At 43.1% G+C, this 23,044-nt stretch overlaps 1 protein-coding gene across 2 annotated transcripts in view; it reads right to left on the bottom strand.

Annotated features, from left to right (window-relative positions):
* The window catches only part of LOC128703605 (uncharacterized), a 76,819-nt gene that overhangs the window by 13,443 nt on the left and 40,332 nt on the right, over positions 1–23,044 (bottom strand). For both annotated transcript variants that reach the window (XM_070101195.1, XM_070101194.1), the window contains 10 exons: positions 20,030–20,122; positions 15,194–15,337; positions 12,677–12,755; positions 12,175–12,305; positions 9,754–9,960; positions 7,517–7,645; positions 6,215–6,397; positions 5,133–5,272; positions 4,771–4,906; positions 3,753–3,884 (listed from right to left, as the gene is read on the bottom strand). In XM_070101195.1, coding sequence (XP_069957296.1) covers positions 3,753–3,884; positions 4,771–4,906; positions 5,133–5,272; positions 6,215–6,397; positions 7,517–7,645; positions 9,754–9,960; positions 12,175–12,305; positions 12,677–12,755; positions 15,194–15,337; positions 20,030–20,122 — 1,374 coding nt within the window. The remainder of the gene's footprint in view (positions 1–3,752; positions 3,885–4,770; positions 4,907–5,132; positions 5,273–6,214; positions 6,398–7,516; positions 7,646–9,753; positions 9,961–12,174; positions 12,306–12,676; positions 12,756–15,193; positions 15,338–20,029; positions 20,123–23,044) is intronic.

Here is a 23,044-nt window from a genome sequence, read left to right as displayed (position 1 = left end):
CATACATTCCCTTCTTTGCCTCCATAGATAACATTTTTTGCCTCCACATATACCTCAACGCACCACTCGCCTTTATATATATATATATATATATATATATATATATATATATATATATATATATATATATATATATATATATATATATATATATATATATATATATATGTCGTGCCGAATAGGCAGAACTTCCTATCTTGGCTTAAATAGCAACGCTCATCTTGCCATATAGGACAAGTGAAAATTTGTGTATGCAATAATTTCGCCAAAATCATTCTGAACCTAACGAAAAAAATATATTTCACTGTGTTTGTTTAGTATTAAATTACTGTAAACAAATCTAAAATATATTTAGTTGGGTTAGGCTAAAATAAATTGTTCTTGTTATAATAAGGTTAGGTAAGTTTTCTAAGTTCTTTTTGGTGCAAAATTATAATTTTTTACATCAACATTAATGAAAAAAATATATCTTTAAACGTATAAGAGAAAATTTTAGAATGGACTTAATTTTAAATGAGTTCTTGCTAATTGACCAGTTTTACATATTCGGCACGACATATATATATATATATATATATATATATATATATATATATATATATATATATATATATATATATATATATATATATATATATATATATATATATATATATAATATAATATCAGAAATCGCTCACTTTTCTTCAGAAGACCTAATTATGTTGTTTGACTTTATTGAGTTACCTTGGATTATCCTAGGTTATCCTGGGTTATCTTAGATTATCCTGTGTTATCTTAGGTTATCCTGGGTTATCTTAGGCTATCCTGGGTTCATCCTACATAACGTATTACACATGTGCCCACCACATCTGTGTGGCCTCACCTTATTAGATGTATAAGGAAGAGATAAACCCTCAGGGGCCACTCAGCAAATCTGTGACTTCACAGCCAAAGTTCAGATTTTCTGACAAGAATTGATCTTATCTAATTATATTTTATCTTGTGTTATCGTACCTTATCTTATGCTGTTATTTTATATCTTATTCTAACTTTTATCTTATACTAGTCATGCAGAGAGATAAATTAATATTCCTGGGGGAATGGTAGGTGATCAGGTTTGATCCAAGGTATTGGAGGGGTAGCTCCAATTCCTTGGATGATGAGACCTTACCCAATGTCACCCCGGAGGGTTAATAACCCAGGATAAGCCAGGAAAGTCAGGCAGTGGAGCCTGTAAGTGGCTTAAGTGGTAGCATCTTCTGCTCGTAACTGAAGGACCCGGGTTCAACCCCGGGATGAGTGGAAACGTTAAATATTTTTTCCTTATAGCTGTCGTCCTTGTTTACCAAGAAGTAAGCAAGTACCTGGGTATTAGTTTGTTCCTGTTCACCTAGCAGTAAATATGTACCTGGATGTTAGTTTGTTCCTGTTTACCTATCAATAAGTACATACCGGGTATTAATTTGTTCCCGTTCACTTAGCAGTAAATAGGTACCTAGCTGTTAGTTTGTTCCTGTTCACCTAACAGAAAGTAGGTACGTGGGTGTTAGCCGACTATTGTGGGTGGCATCTTGGGTAAGAAAATCAAAGGACCTCAATGGAAATAAGCCACACTGCCTGGCTTTCTCGGGTTATTATGGGTTACAATCCCTCCGGGTTATTAATCCAAACACATTCGTCATCTTCTGTTGGGGTCTTCAAGTCTTAATATCCAGGATGCTACCCACGAGAGTTAACTATATACTAGGTATTTAGTCACTGCTAGGTAACATAAGCAGCAGGTGTTATCACTGCTAGGCTACACAGGCAGCAGGTGTTATCACTGCTAGGCAACACAGGCAGCAGGTGTTATCAGTGTTGGCTAACACAGGCAGCAGGTACTAGGAGACTTGCCCCTTCATCTCTCCAGGATTTCACCTGGATCCTTCGGTTGCGAACAGAACGCTGTACCACCGTGCTACGTGGAACCTAGTGGACATCAGATCAATAAAACAAAAAGTAACTATACACAACGTCCATATTTCAACGTGAATATGCATATATGGTTCTTCATTTGTGTCTATCACATTATTATGGGGGAACGCTGAACCCGTAGGGGGTTGTGCAGTGCCAGGGTTATGGGGAGAAATGAGATTCCAACCGAGAAAATGGATTATAATTCTATTTCCTTGAATCAAGAGCCTTTTGCAGACTGATGCACCCTCCTTGAGGGGTTCAACAGATTCCAATGACGTTAAAACATTGCTTTAGTTAGTGCTAAATTATTTTCGTTTTCTCTTAGTCTAGTTTTCTTTGTTATTAACGAGAGCCCTAACTATTTTTATTATTCAAAGGTTTATATTTATATATATATATATATATATATATATATATATATATATATATATATATATATATATATATATATATATATATATATATATATATATATATACACACATACATACATACATACATACATACTGAGAAAATACTTTAAACCCATCTACTAGATAGGATTAAAACCCCATAAACCACATAAACACACACATACAGTACATTGTGTACACTTTACCCTTATGAAGGCCAGCAAGTCATGTGTATATACAGTGAGAGATGTGTATCTGTGTGTATATACAGTGAGAGATGTGTATCTGTGTGTATATACAGTGAGAGATGTGTATCTGTGTGTATATACAGTGAGAGATGTGTATCTGTGTGTATATACAGTGAGAGATGTGTATCTCTGTGTATATACAGTGAGAGATGTGTATCTGTGTGTATATACAGTGAGAGATGTGTATCTCTGTGTATATACAGTGAGAGATGTGTATCTCTGTGTATATAGACAGTGAGAGATGTGTATCTGTGTGTATAGACAGTGAGAGATGTGTATCTGTGTATATAGACAGTGAGAGATGTGTATCTGTGTGTATATACAGTGAGAGATGTGTATCTGTGTGTATATACAGTGAGAGATGTGTATCTGTGTGTATATACAGTGAGAGATGTGTATCTGTGTATATAGACAGTGAGAGATGTGTATCTGTGTGTATATACAGTGAGAGATGTGTATCTGTGTATATAGACAGTGAGAGATGTGTATCTGTGTGTATAGACCGTGAGAGATGTGTATCTGTATATACAGAGATGTGTATCTGTGTGTATAGACCGTGAGAGATGTGTATCTGTGTGTATAGACCGTGAGAGATGTGTATCTGTGTGTATAGACCGTGAGAGATGTGTATCTGTGTGTATAGACCGTGAGAGATGTGTATCTGTGTATATAGTGAGATATGTCTATTTCTCAGTGTATGAACACTGAGGGGTGTATATTTCTCAGTGTGTATCTCTTAGTGTATATGCAGAGAGAAGAGTATATATGCGGTAAACCCGTGTGAGTCAGTTAACGCAAGGGTTGACGAGGCTTTGATCCTCCGTACCCTGACAGAAACAGCGCAGATTTACTATACAGATCGGAAGGATTTATCAGTTTAATGGGCAATAGAAGAGCGCCCCAAGAGCTGGAGCCCAACCTCCCCTCTCGAAAAGTAGTGAGATATTCACTCCTACACTCATGACGACCTCTGTGACCGAGCAACGAGGGATCAAACCAGGAAGCGAAGCCAGGAGCTGAGCTTCGACCCCCCTGTAGGCACGTATAAGTACATACAGGTGATTACATATTGGTGAGTACATACAGGTGAGTACATATAGGAGAGTACATACAAATGAGTACATATAGGAGAGTACATACAGGTTAGTACATATAGGTGAGCAGCTACACTCACCTGGAGACGTTTAATGAACTCCATGGTAGCTGGTTCGTTCATCATCCTGAGGTTTTGTGGCGTGAGATCGAAGACGCAGCTTCCCAGCATGTCTAACTCACATATGCCTATCTTGGCTCCCGGCACGCTCATCTGAGGGAGGGATGGAGGGAGTGTAGGAAGGCAGGAGGGAGGGAGGGAGAGTAGGAGGGAGGGAGGGAGTGTAGGAAGGGAGGAGGGAGAGTAGGAAGGCAGGAGGGAGAGTAGGAAGGCAGGAGGGAGGAAGGGAGAGTAGGAAGGCAGGAGGGAGGGAGGGAGTGTAGGAAGGCAGGAGGGAGGGAGGGAGAGTAGGAAGGCAGGAGGGAGGGAGGGAGTGTAGGAAGGCAGGAGGGAGGGAGGGAGAGTAGGAAGGCAGGAGGGAGGGAGGTAGGGAGAGTAGTTAGGAAAGAGAAGCAGGTAAGGTAAAGAAGAGAAGGAATAGATAGGAAGGAGGGTTGATGAAATGGAAGAGGAGAGAGTGAAGTCACATGAATAAATACCGGTAATCAACACGAAATCACAACAAGAGATCTTGTTTTTATAATCACCCAGGACGTCGAGCTTATTGATCTTATAACTAAAAAGTTCTGAACTCCTTACAAGGAAGATCTGAACTCTTGTGAGGAGGATCTAAGTCAAAAGTGAGTCATCGTAAATGGAGCGTCAGAATGTTAGGGTTTGATCGTGGTTCACGACGGATTGAAACCACACTTAAAACCTACTCTTAGAAATATTGGGTTAGTGGAGAATTATTAAATCAGTTAAGAAGTATGATATTATTTACAGAAACTGTATCATATTACAGAAATAATAATACAGTAGAATACAGTAGAGGTTGGGTGAAATGGGGAATCGCTGATAAACAGAAAGGCAAAAAATACAAAGGGTTGTTGAAATGGGGTTAACTGGAACACCGTTTAGCGGTACACAGAACAAAACGTTTTTCCAGTCAAAGGTATTTCGGCAAATTGTTCTTCGTGTTCATACACGTGGGACTTACCATGTCATTAACGATACTGTTGATGAAGTTCCGACGCTTGTCTTGTGGGATGCTGGAGAGACCAGAGTTCATCTTACATAGCTGCATCAACGCCACCTTCTTCATCTGCTTGGTCATGACCTTCAGTGCGGCATCCCTGTCATGACCAGGCGAGGCAGGGTCAGAAAGCATCGAAGAGAGTGAGTGACAGAGAGTGAGAGAAAAAAAAGAGAGAGAGAGAGGCAGACAGAAGACAGCCTGCATAAAACTCCCTCCTAAACCTACACACACACACACACACACACGAGCTGTGACTCAACCCCTTCAACCACATACAGGTGAGTAAGTGAGCACATACACACAACAAGGCACAAGTCACTCACCCCAGGTCAACCAAGACACAAGGAGGCACTACTGTCACATCCTGAAGGAACAGCTGTGAAGCCACATCTTGGAGTGAGGTGAGGTTGCTGGGTAGGTTAGTGGCTGCCCACTCCACCAACATGTCTCTAAACACACGACACTGTTGATAAACACAACATGTAAACACACGACACTGTTGATAAACACAACATGTCAACACACGACACTGTTGATAAACACAACATGTAAACACACGACACTGTTGATAAACACAACATGTAAACACACGACACTGTTGATAAACACAACATGTAAACACACGACACTGTTGATAAACACAACATGTAAACACACACTGACACTGTAAACACACGACACTGTTGATAAACACAACATGTAAACACACGACACTGTTGATAAACACAACATGTAAACACACGACACTGTTGATAAACACAACATGTCAACATCTACAATAGGAACCAAGGGATTGTGCAGTTTAAAGATCACTGGAAGATCTAATCTAGAAGTAGATGGTATCCGAACTGATGAATTTAGAGGGATAATTAAAAAATCTGTCCTATTTTAAACATTTTTATGCAGGAGGAAATTGTTTATTGAGCCTATTAGGCCTATTAAAATATTAAAAGACTATAAAAAACTGATTTAAAAATTATTACAATTTCGCTAGAGAAAAAATTGTTCACACGAAATATTTATAATACTGTTGTGAATCCTTCATGAACCCAAGAACAGTGAGGTTTTTATTTGTACAACGTTTCGCCCAGTGCAGCGTTTCATCAAGGCTGGGGAGCGTTTCATTCCAGGCAGGCATCAACAGTGGCTGACATGGGGGGACATGGACAGTCTCACCGTGACATGACAGTGACCACCGCTGACATGGACAGTGACTCACCGCTTGGACAGTGACAGCTGACATGACAGTGACAAGACAGTGACTTACCGCTGACATGGACAGTGACTCACCGCTGACATGGACAGTGACTCACCGCTGACATGGACAGTGACTCACCGCTGACATGGACAGTGACTCACCGCTGACATGGACAGTGACTCACCGCTGACATGGACAGTGACTCACCGCTGACATGGACAGAGGCTTCCCGGTGGCCTTGATAGCCTCGAAGACGTTGAAGAGATCGTCTGGAGACACTTTCTGGGCGTCAACGGCACTCATACACCGCAGGAACTCCATGCCACTGTTGATCTCGTCAACGGAAATGTTATACATGCCACCGAATGTCATGTTGGCACCCCGCAGGCACTGAGGGGAAAGTTGAAGAGGTCTGTTACTGTGACTAGTGACGTTTCAACCTCCGTCATGGAGTCGTTCATATTGAAACACGACTGATGGTGGGTGGTAGTTGTAGTAGTGGTGGTGGGTGGTAGTGATGGTAGTGGTGGTGGGTGGTGGTGGTGATAGTAGTGGTGGTGGGTGGTGGTGGTGATAGTAGTGGTGGTGGGTGGTGGTGGTGATAGTAGTGGTGGGTGGTGGTGGTAGTAGTGGTGGAGGGTGATAGTGATGGTAGTAGTGGTGGGTGGCGGTGGTAGTAATGGATGGTGGTGGTGGTGGGTGGTAGTGGTGGGTGGTGGTGGTAGTAGTGGTGGTGGGCGGTAGTGGTGGTGGTGGGTGGTGGTGGTGATAGTAGTGGTGGTGGGTGGTAGTGGTGGGTGGTGGTGGTAGTAGTGGTGGTGGGCGGTAGTGATGGTAGTGGTGGTGGGTGGTGGTGGTGATAGTAGTGGTGGTGGGTGGTGGTGGTGATAGTAGTGGTGGGGGGCGGTGGTAGTAGTGGTGGAGGGTGATAGTGATGGTAGTAGTGGTGGGTGGCGATGGTAGTAATGGTGGGTGGTGGTGGTGGTGGTGGGTGGTAGTGGTGGGTGGTGGTTGTGGTAGTAGTAGTGGTAGTGGTGGTAGGTGGCATTGTCAGTGGTTGCTACAAACTCTTCACCTCTGAAAATGCATCATGAAATACGATGTGTCCAGATGCCTAACACAGACACCTGTCTTAGCTAATATACTCTCGTTATGGCCAGTCAAAATGATTTAGACTCGTTTTGGTCAATATAATATTTTAGTTTAGAAATATATGCTTTGATGAATATCAATAAATCTTTCTAGATAAATACTTCTAGCGTTCATACTAGCCAGGATCACTAGTTTCAGTAGCAAATACTTGTAGTGAAATAATTTCAAGGGCACAGCCAATTATTATTCTTATTATTATTATTATTATTATAAGACTGCTGACATTAAGTCTAAGGGACTCGTAGGAAAAGAGAAAGAAGATAGTCTCCTTTGATCAGAAGTTGCACAAGACTGACAGAGAAAGATGCAGCATCCTCCTCCTTCTCCTCCCTCTATAAAGGATGCCACGGGACTCACGGGAAGAGAGAATGATGACATATTCTTGGCGAGCACCACCATGGCATACAGGTTCAGATTTCCAATCTTGACAGTAGAGGCGTACTCTCTGAAGAATGGTGGGTAAGGTGCCAGGTCACTGGCAGACAGCTGAGAAAACATCAAGTAATGAGTCATGGATCAGACAAAAAATGTATATAAAATTAACTGCATGATTAGAACATTTATTTAGGCACAGGTACATATAAGTATAATTATCATACATAGTGTAACTCACTCTCTAGGACAACCCAAAAAGTCAGACAAAGTGACTTATATCCACTGGGGTCCTCTGTTTCTACCTGGATATTCTCTGATAAATTATGCAGGTATGTCAACGAAAATGAGTTAGATTTGAAACGCCAGTAGGCTTTGAGAAAGCTAGTAGGCTTTGAGAAGGCCAGTAGGCTTTGAGAAAGCTAGTAGGCTTTGAGAAGGCCAGTAGGCTTTGAGAAAGCTAGTAGGCTTTGAGAAGGCCAGTAGGCTTTGAGAAGGCAAGCAAGCTTTGAGAAGGCCAGTAGGCTTTGAGAAGGCCAGTAGGCTTTGAGAAGGCCAGTAGGCTTTCAGAAGGCCAGTAGGCTTTCAGAAGGCCAGTAGGCTTTCAGAAGGCCAGTAGGCTTTCAGAAGGCCAGTAGGCTTTTAGAAGGCCAGTAGGCTTTCAGAAGGCCAGTAGGCTTTCAGAAGGCCAGTAGGCTTTCAGAAAGTCAGTAGGCTTTCAGAAGGTCAGTAGGCTTTCAGAAGGCCAGTAGGCTTTCAGAAGGCCAGTAGGCTTTCAGAAAGCCAGTAGGCTTTCAGAAGGCCAGTAGGCTTTCAGAAGGCCAGTAGGCTTTCAGAAGGCCAGTAGGCTCTCAAGGCCAGTAGGCTTTGAGAAGGCCAGTAGGCTTTCAGTAGGCTTTGAGAAGGCCAGTAGGCTTTGAGAAGGCCAGTAGGCTTCGAGAAGGCCAGTAGACTTTCAGAAGGCCAGTAGGCTTTGAAAAGGCTAGTAGGCTTTGAGAAGGCCAGTAGGCTTTGAAAAGGCCAGTAGGCTTTGAGAAGGCCAGTAGGCTTTGAAAAGGCCAGTAGGCTTTGAGAAGGCCAGTAGGCTTTGAGAAGGCCAGTAGGCTTTCAGAAGGCCAGTAGGCTTTCAGAAGGCCAGTAGGCTTTCAGAAGGTCAGTAGGCTTTCAGAAGGCCAGTAGGCTTTGAGAAGGCCAGTAGGCTTTCAGAAGGTCAGTAGGCTTTCAGAAGGCCAGTAGGCTTTCAGAAAGCCAGTAGGCTTTCAGAAGGTCAGTAGGCTTTCAGAAGGCCAGTAGGCTTTCAGAAGGCCAGTAGGCTTTCAGAAGGTCAGTAGGCTTTCAGAAGGCCAGTAAGCTTTCAGAAGGCCAGTAGGCTTTGAGAAGGCCAGTAGGCTTTGAGAAGGCCAGTAGGCTTTGAGAAGGCCAGTAGGCTTTCAGAAGGTCAGTAGGCTTTCAGAAGGCCAGTAGGCTTTCAGAAGGCCAGTAGGCTTTCAGAAGGTCAGTAGGCTTTCAGAAGGCCAGTAGGCTTTCAGAAGGTCAGTAGGCTTTCAGAAGGCCAGTAGGCTTTCAGAAGGCCAGTAGGCTTTCAGAAGGCCAGTAGGCTTTCAGAAGGCCAGTAGGCTTTCAGAAGGCCAGTAGGCTTTCAGAAGGCCAGTAGGCTTTCAGAAGGCCAGTAGGCTTTCAGAAGGCCAGTAGGCTTTGAGAAGGTCAGTAGGCTTTGAGAAGGCCAGCAGGCTTTCAGAAGGCCAGTAGGCTTTGAAAAGGCCAGTAGGCTTTCAGAAGGTCAGTAGGCTTTCAGAAGGCCAGTAGGCTTTCAGAAGGCCAGTAGGCTTTCAGAAGGTCAGTAGGCTTTCAGAAGGCCAGTAAGCTTTCAGAAGGCCAGTAGGCTTTCAGAAGGCCAGTAGGCTTTCAGAAAGCCAATAGGCCTGTGACATTATTCTTCCATTCTTATGTTCGTCTTAAAACTAAAATGAAAATAAGGCAACAAGAACAACAACAATTAAAAAATCATGGAAGAAAGACACTTGATAAACCAACAGAACATGGGAGAGCGCTAAACCTATGGGGGTCATATAGCACCTGTGAAATGGGGAAGCAGTCAGGTTTAATACGAGGACAGCTCTAAATTCGCGAATCAAGAGCCTCGTATGACCCCCCCCATCATCCTCCCATAACCACTAACTAACCCACATGTGTTTAGCGCTTCACGCAAGTCAAATTCTCACCTTGGAGAGGATAGTGTCAATCTGGAAAGTGGAGAGGTATGCTCGCTTCTGGTAGGCAAAGTCGACAATCTGCTTGAGAATGGTGGTACTCTGGTCCTTGAGGAGCGAGGGATTGATCTGCACCTTCAACGAGCTCAGGATCTGCCCTGAGGTGAACACTCCGCTCACAAGGGCAGTCTTCATGTTGGCTTGCATCAGTGCTCTGGTCTGGACACAGAGAATGTCTACCTCAAAACTCACTTTGGTAAACCAAAACAAAGATATAAGTAAGTATATTCAGATACAGGTATACATAAATACAGTTATATAAGTAATTATACATAAACTGAGACACATGTGGAATATCTGGGTATCTTTTCTGTAGACGTATTATAGCGAAACGTCTAAGATAAAGATAACCAGATGTTGAACATGTGTCTCAGTTTTCATCTCGTCGGAATTGTATACGACCTACTTCCACATTGAACAAATGTTACACGACCTATGACTGCTGCACCTCTCCTGCCAACGGTTTATAAGCTCCTTCTCAGCACGTATGCCGTATTCTATTCAAGATTGATGGACTGACCACATCGACTCAAGGTTGAGGGACTGATTACCTCATTCTCCTCCTGTTCTTCAAGATTCTCCTTCGTATGGACTGATGAAGCCACTGTGTGGCGAAACGTTTCCTCAACAAAGATACCCAAGAGTTGCACATGTGTCTAATTTATCAAGATGTCGGTTCTCTGAACCATTCATCTACAAAGCAATATATGTGTAGATTACGTAGGATAACCCCAAAAAGTCAAAGTGACTTATTTCCATTATCCATTTAGAAATGGCTATGTTAGTGCTAATGGACTTAGCATTGTACTGTTGCAGAGGAGAAAAAGTCACAATACCGTGACCTACCTGAAGTATACCTGGAGAGGGTTTCGGGGGTCAACGCCCCCACGGCTTGGTCTGAGACCAGGCCTCGTGGTGGATCAGGATCTGATCAACTAGGCTGTTACTGCAAACTGGCGTACGGACCACAGCCCGGCTGGTCAGGTGCCCAGCGCCTTCTTGAAGACAGGGGCCTATTGGTAATCCCCTTTATATATGATGGGAGGCAGCTGAACAGTCTTGGGGCCCGGACACTTTTCATTGTGGAAATGTTGCATCTCTTGGAACAATACACAAACAACCCGCACACAGGACAGAGGAGCTTACCACGACGTTTCTGTCCGACTTAGACCATTTACAAGTCACACTATACATGATCCAAGCCTGACCGATACGTCGTCATCAGCCTTTCTCTTCCACCTGCGGGATATTTGTGAAGTGTACCATTATTCACTCAGCTACCTCACTTTATGTGCATCAAAACAAACTCCTACTCAGTAACCTACATCTTAAATAAGTTGTGAACATTAGGTTCAGTCTTCCCGAAATACACATGCATGTTGGTGACTGTCTTTTGTGCTTTAATATACTATATTCTATGTAAAGAATCTTAAGTATGTTGAAAGTTAGACACATGGTAGAATTACCTACAATATGTTAAGTAAAAGGACACAAGTGCAAGTAATGTGACATTTTATTGTGGCAACGTTTCGCTCTCCAGGAGCTTTATCACGACGTTACAAACAATACATGGACACAGAGGGTATATATAGGCAGCTTCATCCTCTCTGAAGTCTTAGCAAGAATCCTCCTGAAAACAGTAAACCCTGCCATCACATAGTCTCTCCTGTTAATACTACACAAGGCACATTACAGATGAACACTGAGACACACCTTCTCTAATCCAACTGCCAATATTTGTCTATCTAACCTTTTACTTATGTGCAAGTTGATTGTTCTACCATATTGTATTACTACTACTACTACAACTAATATTACTACTACCACTAGTATTACACTTCACTCTAAGCCTATATATACCCTCTGTGTCCATGTATAACAACCACCTGTGTGCTGCCCTCTGATGTGACCCAGCTACCACAAGTTCGATGCAACAGAAACCTGCTATTCCTGTTTTCAAGTCTGCCCCACGATCGCCTTCGCTGCTGGGTTAAACCCTGGATATATTTCTACAACTAAGAACACTCCTCTCCAGCTATACTTCGTCTGTCCCGTCTTCCCAGCTCATCCCATTTGGGATCTTACCTGCACTTGTTCGTTATTTCGTTCGTTCGTGTATTGTTCGTAACGGCGTGATAAAGCTCCTGGAGAGCGAAACGTTGCCACAATAAAATGTCTCATTAGTTGCGTTTGTGTCCTTTTACTTAACACTTGAGGCTTTTTTAGAACGGATAAGAATGCATGGTGATTTCTATTTATAGCTTAGATGTTATAACGATCCTTCGCTATGCTAGTTGAGTTCTAGGGGAGCTGGGAGGGACTTACTCGAGGCTACATGTACTCTAGGCAGCTCTCTGTGTGCCCCGTACCCACCTTAGCTGGGAACTCTGGTCCCTTGACCAGCAGGACGCTGGAGTCCATGTTAGGTAGAACTGTGGTGAGGAGGGAGCGGTCAGCAGCACTCTTAATGTAGCAGGCTGGAGCTCGCATCATGAGGGGCCCTCCTGTGGATATATAGTGTGGTGAGAAGACTCGCTGTCTAGCTGTCTGACTGTCAGTCTGACTGCCTAGCTGACTGTGCTGGGCTGTCTTTCTGACTCTGGTTGTCTGTCTGTCAGTCTGGCTGTCTAGGTGTTCACTCTGTAAGATTTAGTTTCATTATAAAATTGAGGGGAGAGTAAACACAAAAATATATAAATAATTTAAACCATTGGAAAAAATCATTTGAAAAACTAAAAAAAAAAAAATCGAGTCTTTTAGCTGTTGGAGTAGCCTTGTCCATCTCTATATTAACGGAGGGAGGTTCGAGGCACCGCCCCCTTCTTTGCACTGAGGGACTCACGGGTTTAATGCATGGATTGATTCTTATACTGACCCAGTGAGTTGACGTCTGCCGTGGTGATGCTGTCCACAGTCTTGTTGGTGAAGAAGTCTTGTAAGATGATGCTGGCATCCTGGGGGTGGAAAGATGCTCCTTGAGATGTGAGATGTGTGATGAAAGATGTGAGAAGTGAAATGTGTGTTGATGAGGGAGGAAGGGGGAAGGGGTCGTGTAATAAGGAAGATTGGATACATCAGCAATGTGCTGCTACCCTGTTCTGTAAGAGAGAGAGAGAGAGAGAGAGAGAGAGAGGAGGTGGGATTTATGTACCATTGAAACCAAGAAACTAATTAAACTTCTGCACAAGAAAAAAAATCATACAAACTCACAACTCACGACCAAAATTCAGTTTATTTTATAATAAATATAACAGAATTATTATAATATAATTATTGTAATTATATATAACTCTTATGCTAATTAAATCTATGACTACAGAAAAGAGGAAGCACTTTCACCGTCATTCATTCAATCACTGTCTTGCCAGAATTGTATTGTACCTCCAGGACTCAAGTCCGGCTAACTGGTTTCCCGCAGAACCCCTTCATAAATTTTATCTTGCTCAATATGGGAGGTCACTTGTGGGTTGATATCCATGCCTACCTTCCCTGCCACACACTAGGGTGTGCCTCACTTGTGGGTTGATATCCATGCCTACCTTCCCTGCCACACACTAGGGTGTGCCTCACTTGTGGGTTGATATCCATGCCTACCTTCCCTGCCACACACTAGGGTGTGCCTCACTTGTGGGTTGATATCCATGCCTACCTTCCCTGCCACACACTAGGGTGTGCCTCACTTGTGGGTTGATATCCATGCCTACCTTCCCTGCCACACACTAGGGTGTGCCTCACTTGTGGGTTGATATCCATGCCTACCTTCCCTGCCACACACTAGGGTGTGCCTCACTTGTGGGTTGATATCCATGCCTACCTTCCCTGCCACACACTAGGGTGTGCCTCACTTGTGGGTTGATATCCATGCCTACCTTCCCTGCCACACACTAGGGTGTGCCTCACTTGTGGGTTGATATCCATGCCTACCTTCCCTGCCACACACTAGGGTGTGCCTCACTTGTGGGTTGATATCCATGCCTACCTTCCCTGCCACACACTAGGGTGTGCCTCACTTGTGGGTTGATATCCATGCCTACCTTCCCTGCCACACACTAGGGTGTGCCTCACTTGTGGGTTGATATCCATGCCTACCTTCCCTGCCACACACTAGGGTGTGCCTCACTTGTGGGTTGATATCCATGCCTACCTTCCCTGCCACACACTAGGGTGTGCCTCACTTGTGGGTTGATATCCATGCCTACCTTCCCTGCCAAACACTAGGGTGTGCCTCACTTGTGGGTTGATATCCATGCCTACCTTCCCTGCCACACACTAGGGTGTGCCTCACTTGTGGGTTGATATCCATGCCTACCTTCCCTGCCACACACTAGGGTGTGCCTCACTTGTGGGTTGATATCCATGCCTACCTTCCCTGCCACACACTAGGGTGTGCCTCACTTGTGGGTTGATATCCATGCCTACCTTCCCTGCCACACACTAGGGTGTGCCTCACCTGTGGGTTGATATCCATGCCTACCTTCCCTGCCACACACTAGGGTGTGCCTCACCTGTGGGTTGATATCCATGCCTACCTTCCTCTGCCACACACTAGGGTGTGCCTCAATTGTGGGTTGATATCCATGCCTACCTTCCCTGCCACACACTAGGGTGTGCCTCACCTGTGGGTTGATATCCATGCCTACCTTCCTCTGCCACACACTAGGGTGTGCCTCAATTGTGGGTTGATATCCATGCCTACCTTCCCTGCCACACACTAGGGTGTGCCTCACCTGTGGGTTGATATCCATGCCTACCTTCCCTGCCACACACTAGGGTGTGCCTCACATGTGGGTTGATATCCATGCCTACCTCTCCTGCCACACACTAGGGTGTGCCTCACCTGTGGGTTGATATCCATGCCTACCTTCCCTGCCACACACTAGGGTGTGCCTCACCTGTGGGTTGATATCCATGCCTACCTCTCCTGCCACACACTAGGGTGTGCCTCACCTGTGGGTTGATATCCATGCCTACCTTCCCTGCCACACACTAGGGTGTGCCTCACCTGTGGGTTGATATCCATGCCCACCTTCCCTGCCACACACTAGGGTGTGCCTCACCTGTGGGTTAATATCCATGCCCACCTTCCCTGCCACACACTAAGGTGTGCCTCACTTGTGGGTTAAATGCGTACCTCTCCTACTACACACTAGGAGGTGCCTCACCTCCCCTGCCACACACTAGAGTGTGCCTCACCTGTGGGTTAATATCCATGCGTACCTCTCCTGCCACACACTAGGCTGTGCCTCACCTGTGGGTTAATATCCATGCGTACCTCTCCTGCTACACACTAGGAGGTGCCTCACCTCCCGTGCCACACACACTAGGGGGGTGCCTCACCTGTGGGTTAATATCCATGCGTACCTCTCCTGCCACACACTAGGGGGTGCCTCACCTGTGGGTTGATATCTTTGCCTCTCATTATGGAAGCGTTGTAAGTAGCAAGCTTGAGGGTTGGGTCTGTGAGAGCAGCGCTGGAGATATCTGACGGACCCACACACGCCTGCAGCGTGCCCAGGTTACCATACCAGTTCTTGGTCTTGGGAAGGAATACAAGGAAGTGAATACGTTGACAAGTTATGGTATGGTACATGGTTACATGGTATGGTATATGGTTATGGTACATAGCTATGGCACATGGTTATGGTACGTAGCTGTGATACATGGTTATGGTCAGGGCAGGATTACCGCATAGGCAAACTAGGCATTTGCCTAGGGCCCCGCGGTCCAAGGGGTTCAGGGGCTCATCCAAGACTGCGCACATGGTGCAAGTGCAAATGGGTCCCTACCTAAAAAGTTCAAGTGTTTGGAGAGTAAAATTTATTTTTAAAAATTAATCAAAACAAAAATATATAATGAAATAAAATAAAATAAAAATAAATAAACCTAACCATAGATGGCAACACTCAACACGCCTTTGTTTACATCAGAACAGCTGTTTTCCCGCTAATGGGTGAGTATGGGAGATTCCTCTCCAATTTTCTGTAGTAATTACACGTTATCTTGACTTGTACTGTGACAAATTAACTGAAGTGTTGAGAGTAAGACACATGTGCAACATCTGGGTATCTTTATTGTAGACGTTTCGCCATCCAGTGGCTTTATCAATACAAATTCTAGGACATAACTTGAAGACAGTAGTCCTAGTTATGTCCTAGAATTTGTATTGATAAAGCCACTGGATGGCGAAACGTCTACAATAAAGATACCCAGATGTTGCACATGTGTCTTACTCTCATCTTGTCGGTATTATATACCATTCGTACACAACTGAAGTGTTGTTGATAGACATTGATGTGTATGGATAAATGTTTGTTTTCGCCTCTAAATGTTAATTAAGGGAGGTACCTGATAGGGTTACTTGACCAGTAAAGACGCATGGACCAGTAAAGACGCATGGACCAGTCAAGACGCATTTTTGGTAAAAATACTATAAAGAAAAACCTAAAAACGCAAAGTGACTTCCGTTTGTAGGTTTTAAAAGCACTTTGTCCTGTCTTTAAGTCTTTATCATTTCAATAACAGATCTCAATTGATTGATGTTCTACATCACTTCCGTCGCAAATGCTTAGTTTTCAAGTTGCGACGGAAGTGATGTAGAACATCAATTAATTTACTACATATTTCCCCAGAAACACATAAGCCACATCAGAAAATCGTTGGTTGGGTGAAACTGAAAATTGTCCCTGCATTCTTTAATTCTCATGTCCTCATCTATGGTGGTAGGCCATATATGATGCAAAACATAATGATTAGTTTAGTTATGAAAATGGTAATATAAGTACCATTGTGCATTGTTCTTGGACTCAGTATGATTTCTGTTTAAGTAAATTGGAGATCAAGGAGGATAAATTAGTAAAATATTCGTAGTCCAAATCACTAACCTAATCTATGGTAAAAGTTCTGTAACGTTTAGAATTTTTAGATGCGCAGCCAGAGGAAAGGGGGCTACAAGGGCGATATCCCCCCAATTGACAGAAAAAAAAATTTAATAATTAAAAAATTAATAAAAATTGATAATGAAAAATTTGTATTTGCATGATTATAGACAGTGATACATCCTCATTATGGCATCTGGTGAACGTGATGTTGGACGTTCTTATGCGAGTGAGTCACAGAAAAGAAAGAAGAAAATTCAAGAAGAACAGAAATATTGATTTTCAGAATATAATTGATGATTTTGCCAATATGAAATCCAGAAAAAAAGTTTATTTAAGAAATGCCTGTGAATATAAACAATTCTTAACTTTCTTGAGTTTATATGATTTGATAGTCTTATGCATGATGCAATGATAACAATAATGGTCAGTGATTTATAAAGGGAATAATAGTGCTGTAGTGGTTATGGTGAATATAATAGGTACATGATGTCACTACTTTAATAGCCTAATCTGGTATAAAAAGGCCTGAGCTTGCTACCACCTGCAGCTCACAAGACTGCCATCCCCACGAGCCCCTTTGGGGCGGGGCAGATGGCAGACCAGAGGCCTAGCTTTTCCCTACGAGCCCCGTGAGGGCGGGGAATGTGGCTAGGCCTGGGGACAGTTTGTCCCAAAGATGAGGGGGTACTTGTACCTCCTCCCATGGGATAAGATAAGATAAGATAAGATTTCGTTCGGATTTTTAACCCCGGAGGGTTAGCCACCCAGGATAACCCAAGAAAGTCAGTGCGTCATCGAGGACTGTCTAACTTATTTCCATTGTGGTCCTTAATCTTGTCCCCCAGGATGCGACCCACACCAGTCGACTAACACCCAGGTACCTATTTGCTGCTAGGTGAACAGGACAACAGGTGTAAGGAAACGTGTCGAATGTTTCCACCCGCCGGGAATCGAACCCAGGCACTCCGTGTGTGAAGCGGGAGCTTTAGCCACCAGGCCACCGGGCCACCGGGCCACCGAGACTTAAGTCTCGAGACACTCCCCAGATAGGGAGCCAAGGCCGGGTCACCACTACTTGGAAAAGACCCGGGCCGGGTGAATACCGGCGAATAAAAAAAAAAAGCCTAATCTAGTCTTGAGTTTATTCTCTTTAAAATGCATGATTTAACAAGATAGTTATAATGGCTGTTGGTAAATGGTTTTGGTTGTCTTGATGTACTTTCCCTATTAAATTTAATCTAAATAGCCAGAATGTATTTAATTAGACCTTAAACAGGCTCACACCGACCCCCCCCCCCCCCACCCCCAAGCTGGAAGGGGTCGCTTCGCTTACCCGTAACTCAAAGGGGCCCCGCCAATCTGAATAGCCGAGGGCCCGGAGACTTCTTAATCTGGCCATGGTTATGGTACGTAGCTGTGGTACATGGTTATGGTACGTAGCTGTGGTACATGGTTATGGTACGTAGCTGTGGTACATGGTTATGGTACGTAGCTGTGGTACATGGTTATGGTACGTAGCTGTGGTACATGGTCATGGCATACAGCTGTGGTACATGGTTATGGTACGTAGCTGTGGTACATGGTTATGGTATATAGCTGTGGTACATGGTTATGGTACGTAGCTGTGGTACATGGTTATGGTATATAGCTGTGGTACATGGTTATGGTACGTAGCTGTGGTACATGGTTATGGTATATAGCTGTGGTACATGGTTATGGTACGTAGCTGTGGTACATGGTTATGGTATATAGCTGTGGTACATGGTTATGGTATATAGCTGTGGTACATGGTTATGGTACGTAGCTGTGGTACATGGTTATGGTACGTAGCTGTGGTACATGGTCATGGCATACAGCTGTGGTACATGGTTATGGTACGTAGCTGTGGTACATGGTTATGGTATATAGCTGTGGTACATGGTTATGGTACGTAGCTGTGGTACATGGTTATGGTATATAGCTGTGGTACATGGTTATGGTACGTAGCTGTGGTACATGGTTATGGTATATAGCTGTGGTACATGGTTATGGTACGTAGCTGTGGTACATGGTTATGGTATATAGCTGTGGTACATGGTTATGGTATATAGCTGTGGTACATGGTTATGGTACGTAGCTGTGGTACATGGTTATGGTATATAGCTGTGGTACATGGTTGTGGTACGTAGCTGTGGTACATGGTTATGGTACGTAGCTGTGGTACATGGTTATGGTACGTAGCTGTGGTACATGTTTATGGTACGTAGCTGTGATACATGGTTATGGTACGTAGCTGTGGTACATGGTTATGGTATATAGCTGTGGTATATGGTTATGGTACGTAGCTGTGGTACATGGTTATGGTATATAGCCGTGGTACATGGTTATGGTACGTAACTGTGGTACTGGTTATGGTATATAGGTGTGGTACATGGTTATGGTACGTAGCTGTGGTACATGGGTATGGTATATAGCTGTGGTACATGGTTATGGTACGTAGCTGTGGTACATGGTTATGGTATATAGCTATGGTACATGGTTATGGTACGTAGCTGTGGTACATGGTTATGGTACATAGCTATGGTACATGGTTATGGTACATAGCTATGGTACATGGTTATGATACATAGCTATGGTACATGGTTATGGTACATAGCTATGGCACATGGTTATGGTACATAGCTATGGTACATGGTTATGGTACATAGCTATGGCACATGGTTATGGTACATAGCTATGGCACATGGTTATGGTACATAGCTATGGCACATGGTTATGGTACATAGCTATGGCACATGGTTATGGTACATAGCTATGGTTATGGTACATAGCTATGGCACATGGTTATGGTACATAGCTATGGCACATGGTTATGGTACATAGCTATGGCACATGGTTATGGTACATAGCTATGGCACATGGTTATGGTACATAGCTATGGCACATGGTTATGGTACATAGCTATGGCACATGGTTATGGTACATAGCTATGGCACATGGTTATGGTACATAGCTATGGCACATGGTTATGGTACATAGCTATGGCACATGGTTATGGTACATAGCTATGGTACATGGTTATGGTACATTTTGACTATTTTCTGATAGTGTGAAAAATCACAAATCCACTTGGAATTACAGTATATTTTCCACAGTGGTTAATTTGTCTATTGTGATATCACCTGTGTACTGTGACCTTATTGAATATTATATAAAGTATATTCTGACGTTATGGTAGACAGATGAACCATTATCTACAGTCTGCCAGCACCAACAGCCTGGTTGAACAGATGTCAGACTTGGCTGCCGAGGTAGGATAACTCAGAATACCAGTCACAGGTATAAGACAGGTTCAGCAGGTGTTGACTTACCGTCATGGCGTCCATGTTAGAACACTGGTAGGCGCGACACACCGCCTGCTTCCATTTCTCACACGTAATGTACATAGGTGCTTTTACTGGTACCTGTAGCGGGACATACTGAGTCATTAATCAAAGTTTACGTAGGTTACATTGTTTACAAGGGTCTAGGAGACAAACAGGTGTTAGGGACTCTGATACTTGACTAGTTGTTCCAACTAAATTCTTTGATACTTTGATATTCCAAAAGTTAACTTCTAAGCCTCATTGTTGGCTTAATAAAGTTTAGAAAATTTTAAATGAGCTCTTCCTAAATGACCAATATATATATATATATATATATATATATATATATATATATATATATATATATATATATATATATATATATATATATATATATATATATATATAACACATCAGCCGTTTCCCACCAAGGCAGGGTGGCTCGAAAAAGAAAAACTTTCATCATTCACTTCATCACTGTCTTGCCAGAGGCGCACTTACACTATAGTTATAAAACTGCAACATTAACACCCCTCCTTCAGAGTGCAGACACTGTACTTTCCATCTCCAGGACTCGAGTCCGGCCTGCTGGTTTCCGTGAACCCCTTCATAAATGTTAACTTGCTTACACTCCAACAGCACGTCAAGTATTAAAAACCATTTGTCTCCATTCACTCCTATCAAATACGCTCGCTCATGCTTGCCTTAAGTCCAAGCTTCTCGCACACAAAATCTCCTTTACTCCCTCCCTCCAACCTTTTCTAGGCCTACCCCTACCCCGCCTTTCCTCCACTACAGATTTATACACTCTCAAAGTCATTCTATTTCGTTCCATCCTCTCAGCATGTCCAAATCGCCTCAGTAATTCCTCCTCAGCCCTCTGGATAACAATTTTGATAATCCCACACTTCCTCCTAATTTCCAGACTACGAATTCTCTGCTTTATATTCACACCACACAATGCCCTCAGACATGACATTTCCACTGCCTCCAGCCTTCTCCTTGTTGCAACATTTGCCACCCATGCTTCACACCCATATAAGAGCGTTGGTAAAACTATACTCTCATACATTCCCCTCTTTGCTTCCATGGATAAAGTTCTTTGTCTCCACAGACTCCTAAGTGCACCACTCACCTATTTCCCCTCATCAGTTCTATGATTCACCTCATCCTTCTGAATAATGACATTGGGGAGCATTTGATTGAACTTTGTTTAGAAAGGGGTTTGGTTATAGGTAACACATATTTTAAGAAAACGAGGATAAATAAGTCCAATCTGATATCCAATCTTTCATAACCTATTTTTTTTTATACTTATCACCTTACTCTTTCCTATATTCATGTTTAGTTTCCTTCTTTTACACACCCTACCAAACTCATCCACCAACCTCTGCAACTTCTCTTCAGAATCTCCCAAAAGCACAGTGTCATCAGCAAAGAGCAACTGTGACAACTCCCACTTTGTGTTAGATTCTTTATCTTTTAACCTCACACCTCTTGCCAACACCTGAGCATTCACTTCTCTTACAACTCCATCTATAAATATATTGAACAACCACGGTGACATCACACATCCTTGTCTAAGGCTTACTTTTAGTGGAAAATAATCTCCCTCTCGCCTTGATACTCTAACCTGAGCCTCACTGTCCTCGTAAAAACTCTTCACTGCTTTCAGTAACTTACCTCCTATTTCATACATTTGCAACATCTGCTACATTGCACCCCCCTTCCGTATCCACCCTGTCATACGCCTTTTCCAAATCCATAAATGTCACAAAAACTAATTTACCCTCATCTAAATACTGTTCACCTATGTTTCACTGTAAACACTTGGTCTAGACACCCTCTACCTTTCCTGAAGTCTCCTTACTCATCTGCTATCCTACTCTCCGTCTTACTCTTAATTCTTTCAATAATAACTCTACCATACACTTTACCAGGTATACTCAACAGACTTATCCCCCTATAATTTTTACACTCTCTTTTGTCCCCTTTGCCTTTATACAAAGGAACTATGCATGCTCTCTGCCAATCCCTAGGTACTTTACCATATTCCATACATATTTTAAATAATAGCACCAACTTCTCCAAAACTATATCCCCACCTGCTTTTAACATTTCTATCTTTATCCTGTCAATCTCAGCTGCCCTAACCCCTTTCGTTCTACCCACTGCCTCACGAACTTCCTCCACATTCACAACTGGTTCTTCCTCACTCCTACAAGATGTTATTCCTCCTTGCCCTATATACGAACTCACAGCTTCCCTGTCTTCATCAACATTTAACAGTTCCTTGAAATATTCCCCCCATTTTCAGGATACCTCTAACTCTCCATTTAATAACTCTCCTCTCTTATTTTTAACTGTCAAATCCATTCGTTCTCTAGGTTTCCTGAACTTATTAATTTCACTCCAAAACTTTTTCCTATTTTCAACATAATTTGTTAATAACATCTCAACCACTCTCTCATTTGCTCTCTTTTAACATTGCTTCACCACTCTCTTAACCTTTCTTTTTCTCTCCATATACTCCTCCTTCCTTGCATCACTTCTACTTTGTATAAACCTCTCATAAGCTAACTTTTCCTCCCTTACTACTCTCTTTACATCATCATTCCACCAACCGCTCTTCTTCCCTCTCACACCCACTTTCCTGTAACCACAAACTTCTACTGAACACTCTAACACTATATTCTTAAAACTACCTCATACATCTACTCCATTGCCTATACTCACACTAGCCCATCTGTCCTCCAATAGTTGTTTATATCTTACCCTAACTGCCTCCTCCTTTAGTTTATAAACCTTCACGTCTCTCTTACTTGCTGCTTCCATTTTCCTTGTATCCCATCTACCTTTTACTCTCACTCTACCTACAACTAAAACGTGATCTGATATATCTATGACCCCTCTATAAACATGTACATCCTGAATGTCGTGCCGAATAGGTAAAACTTGTGATTTTGGCTTAAATAGCAATGCTCTTCTTGCCGAATAAGGCATGCGAAAATTTGTGTATGT

This window comes from Cherax quadricarinatus, chromosome 76 (genome assembly GCF_038502225.1).
Source record: "Cherax quadricarinatus isolate ZL_2023a chromosome 76, ASM3850222v1, whole genome shotgun sequence".
Taxonomy (NCBI): domain Eukaryota; kingdom Metazoa; phylum Arthropoda; class Malacostraca; order Decapoda; family Parastacidae; genus Cherax; species Cherax quadricarinatus.
The sequence above is the reverse complement of the archived record's forward strand: the minus strand, read 5'-3'. Positions and strand labels throughout refer to the sequence as shown.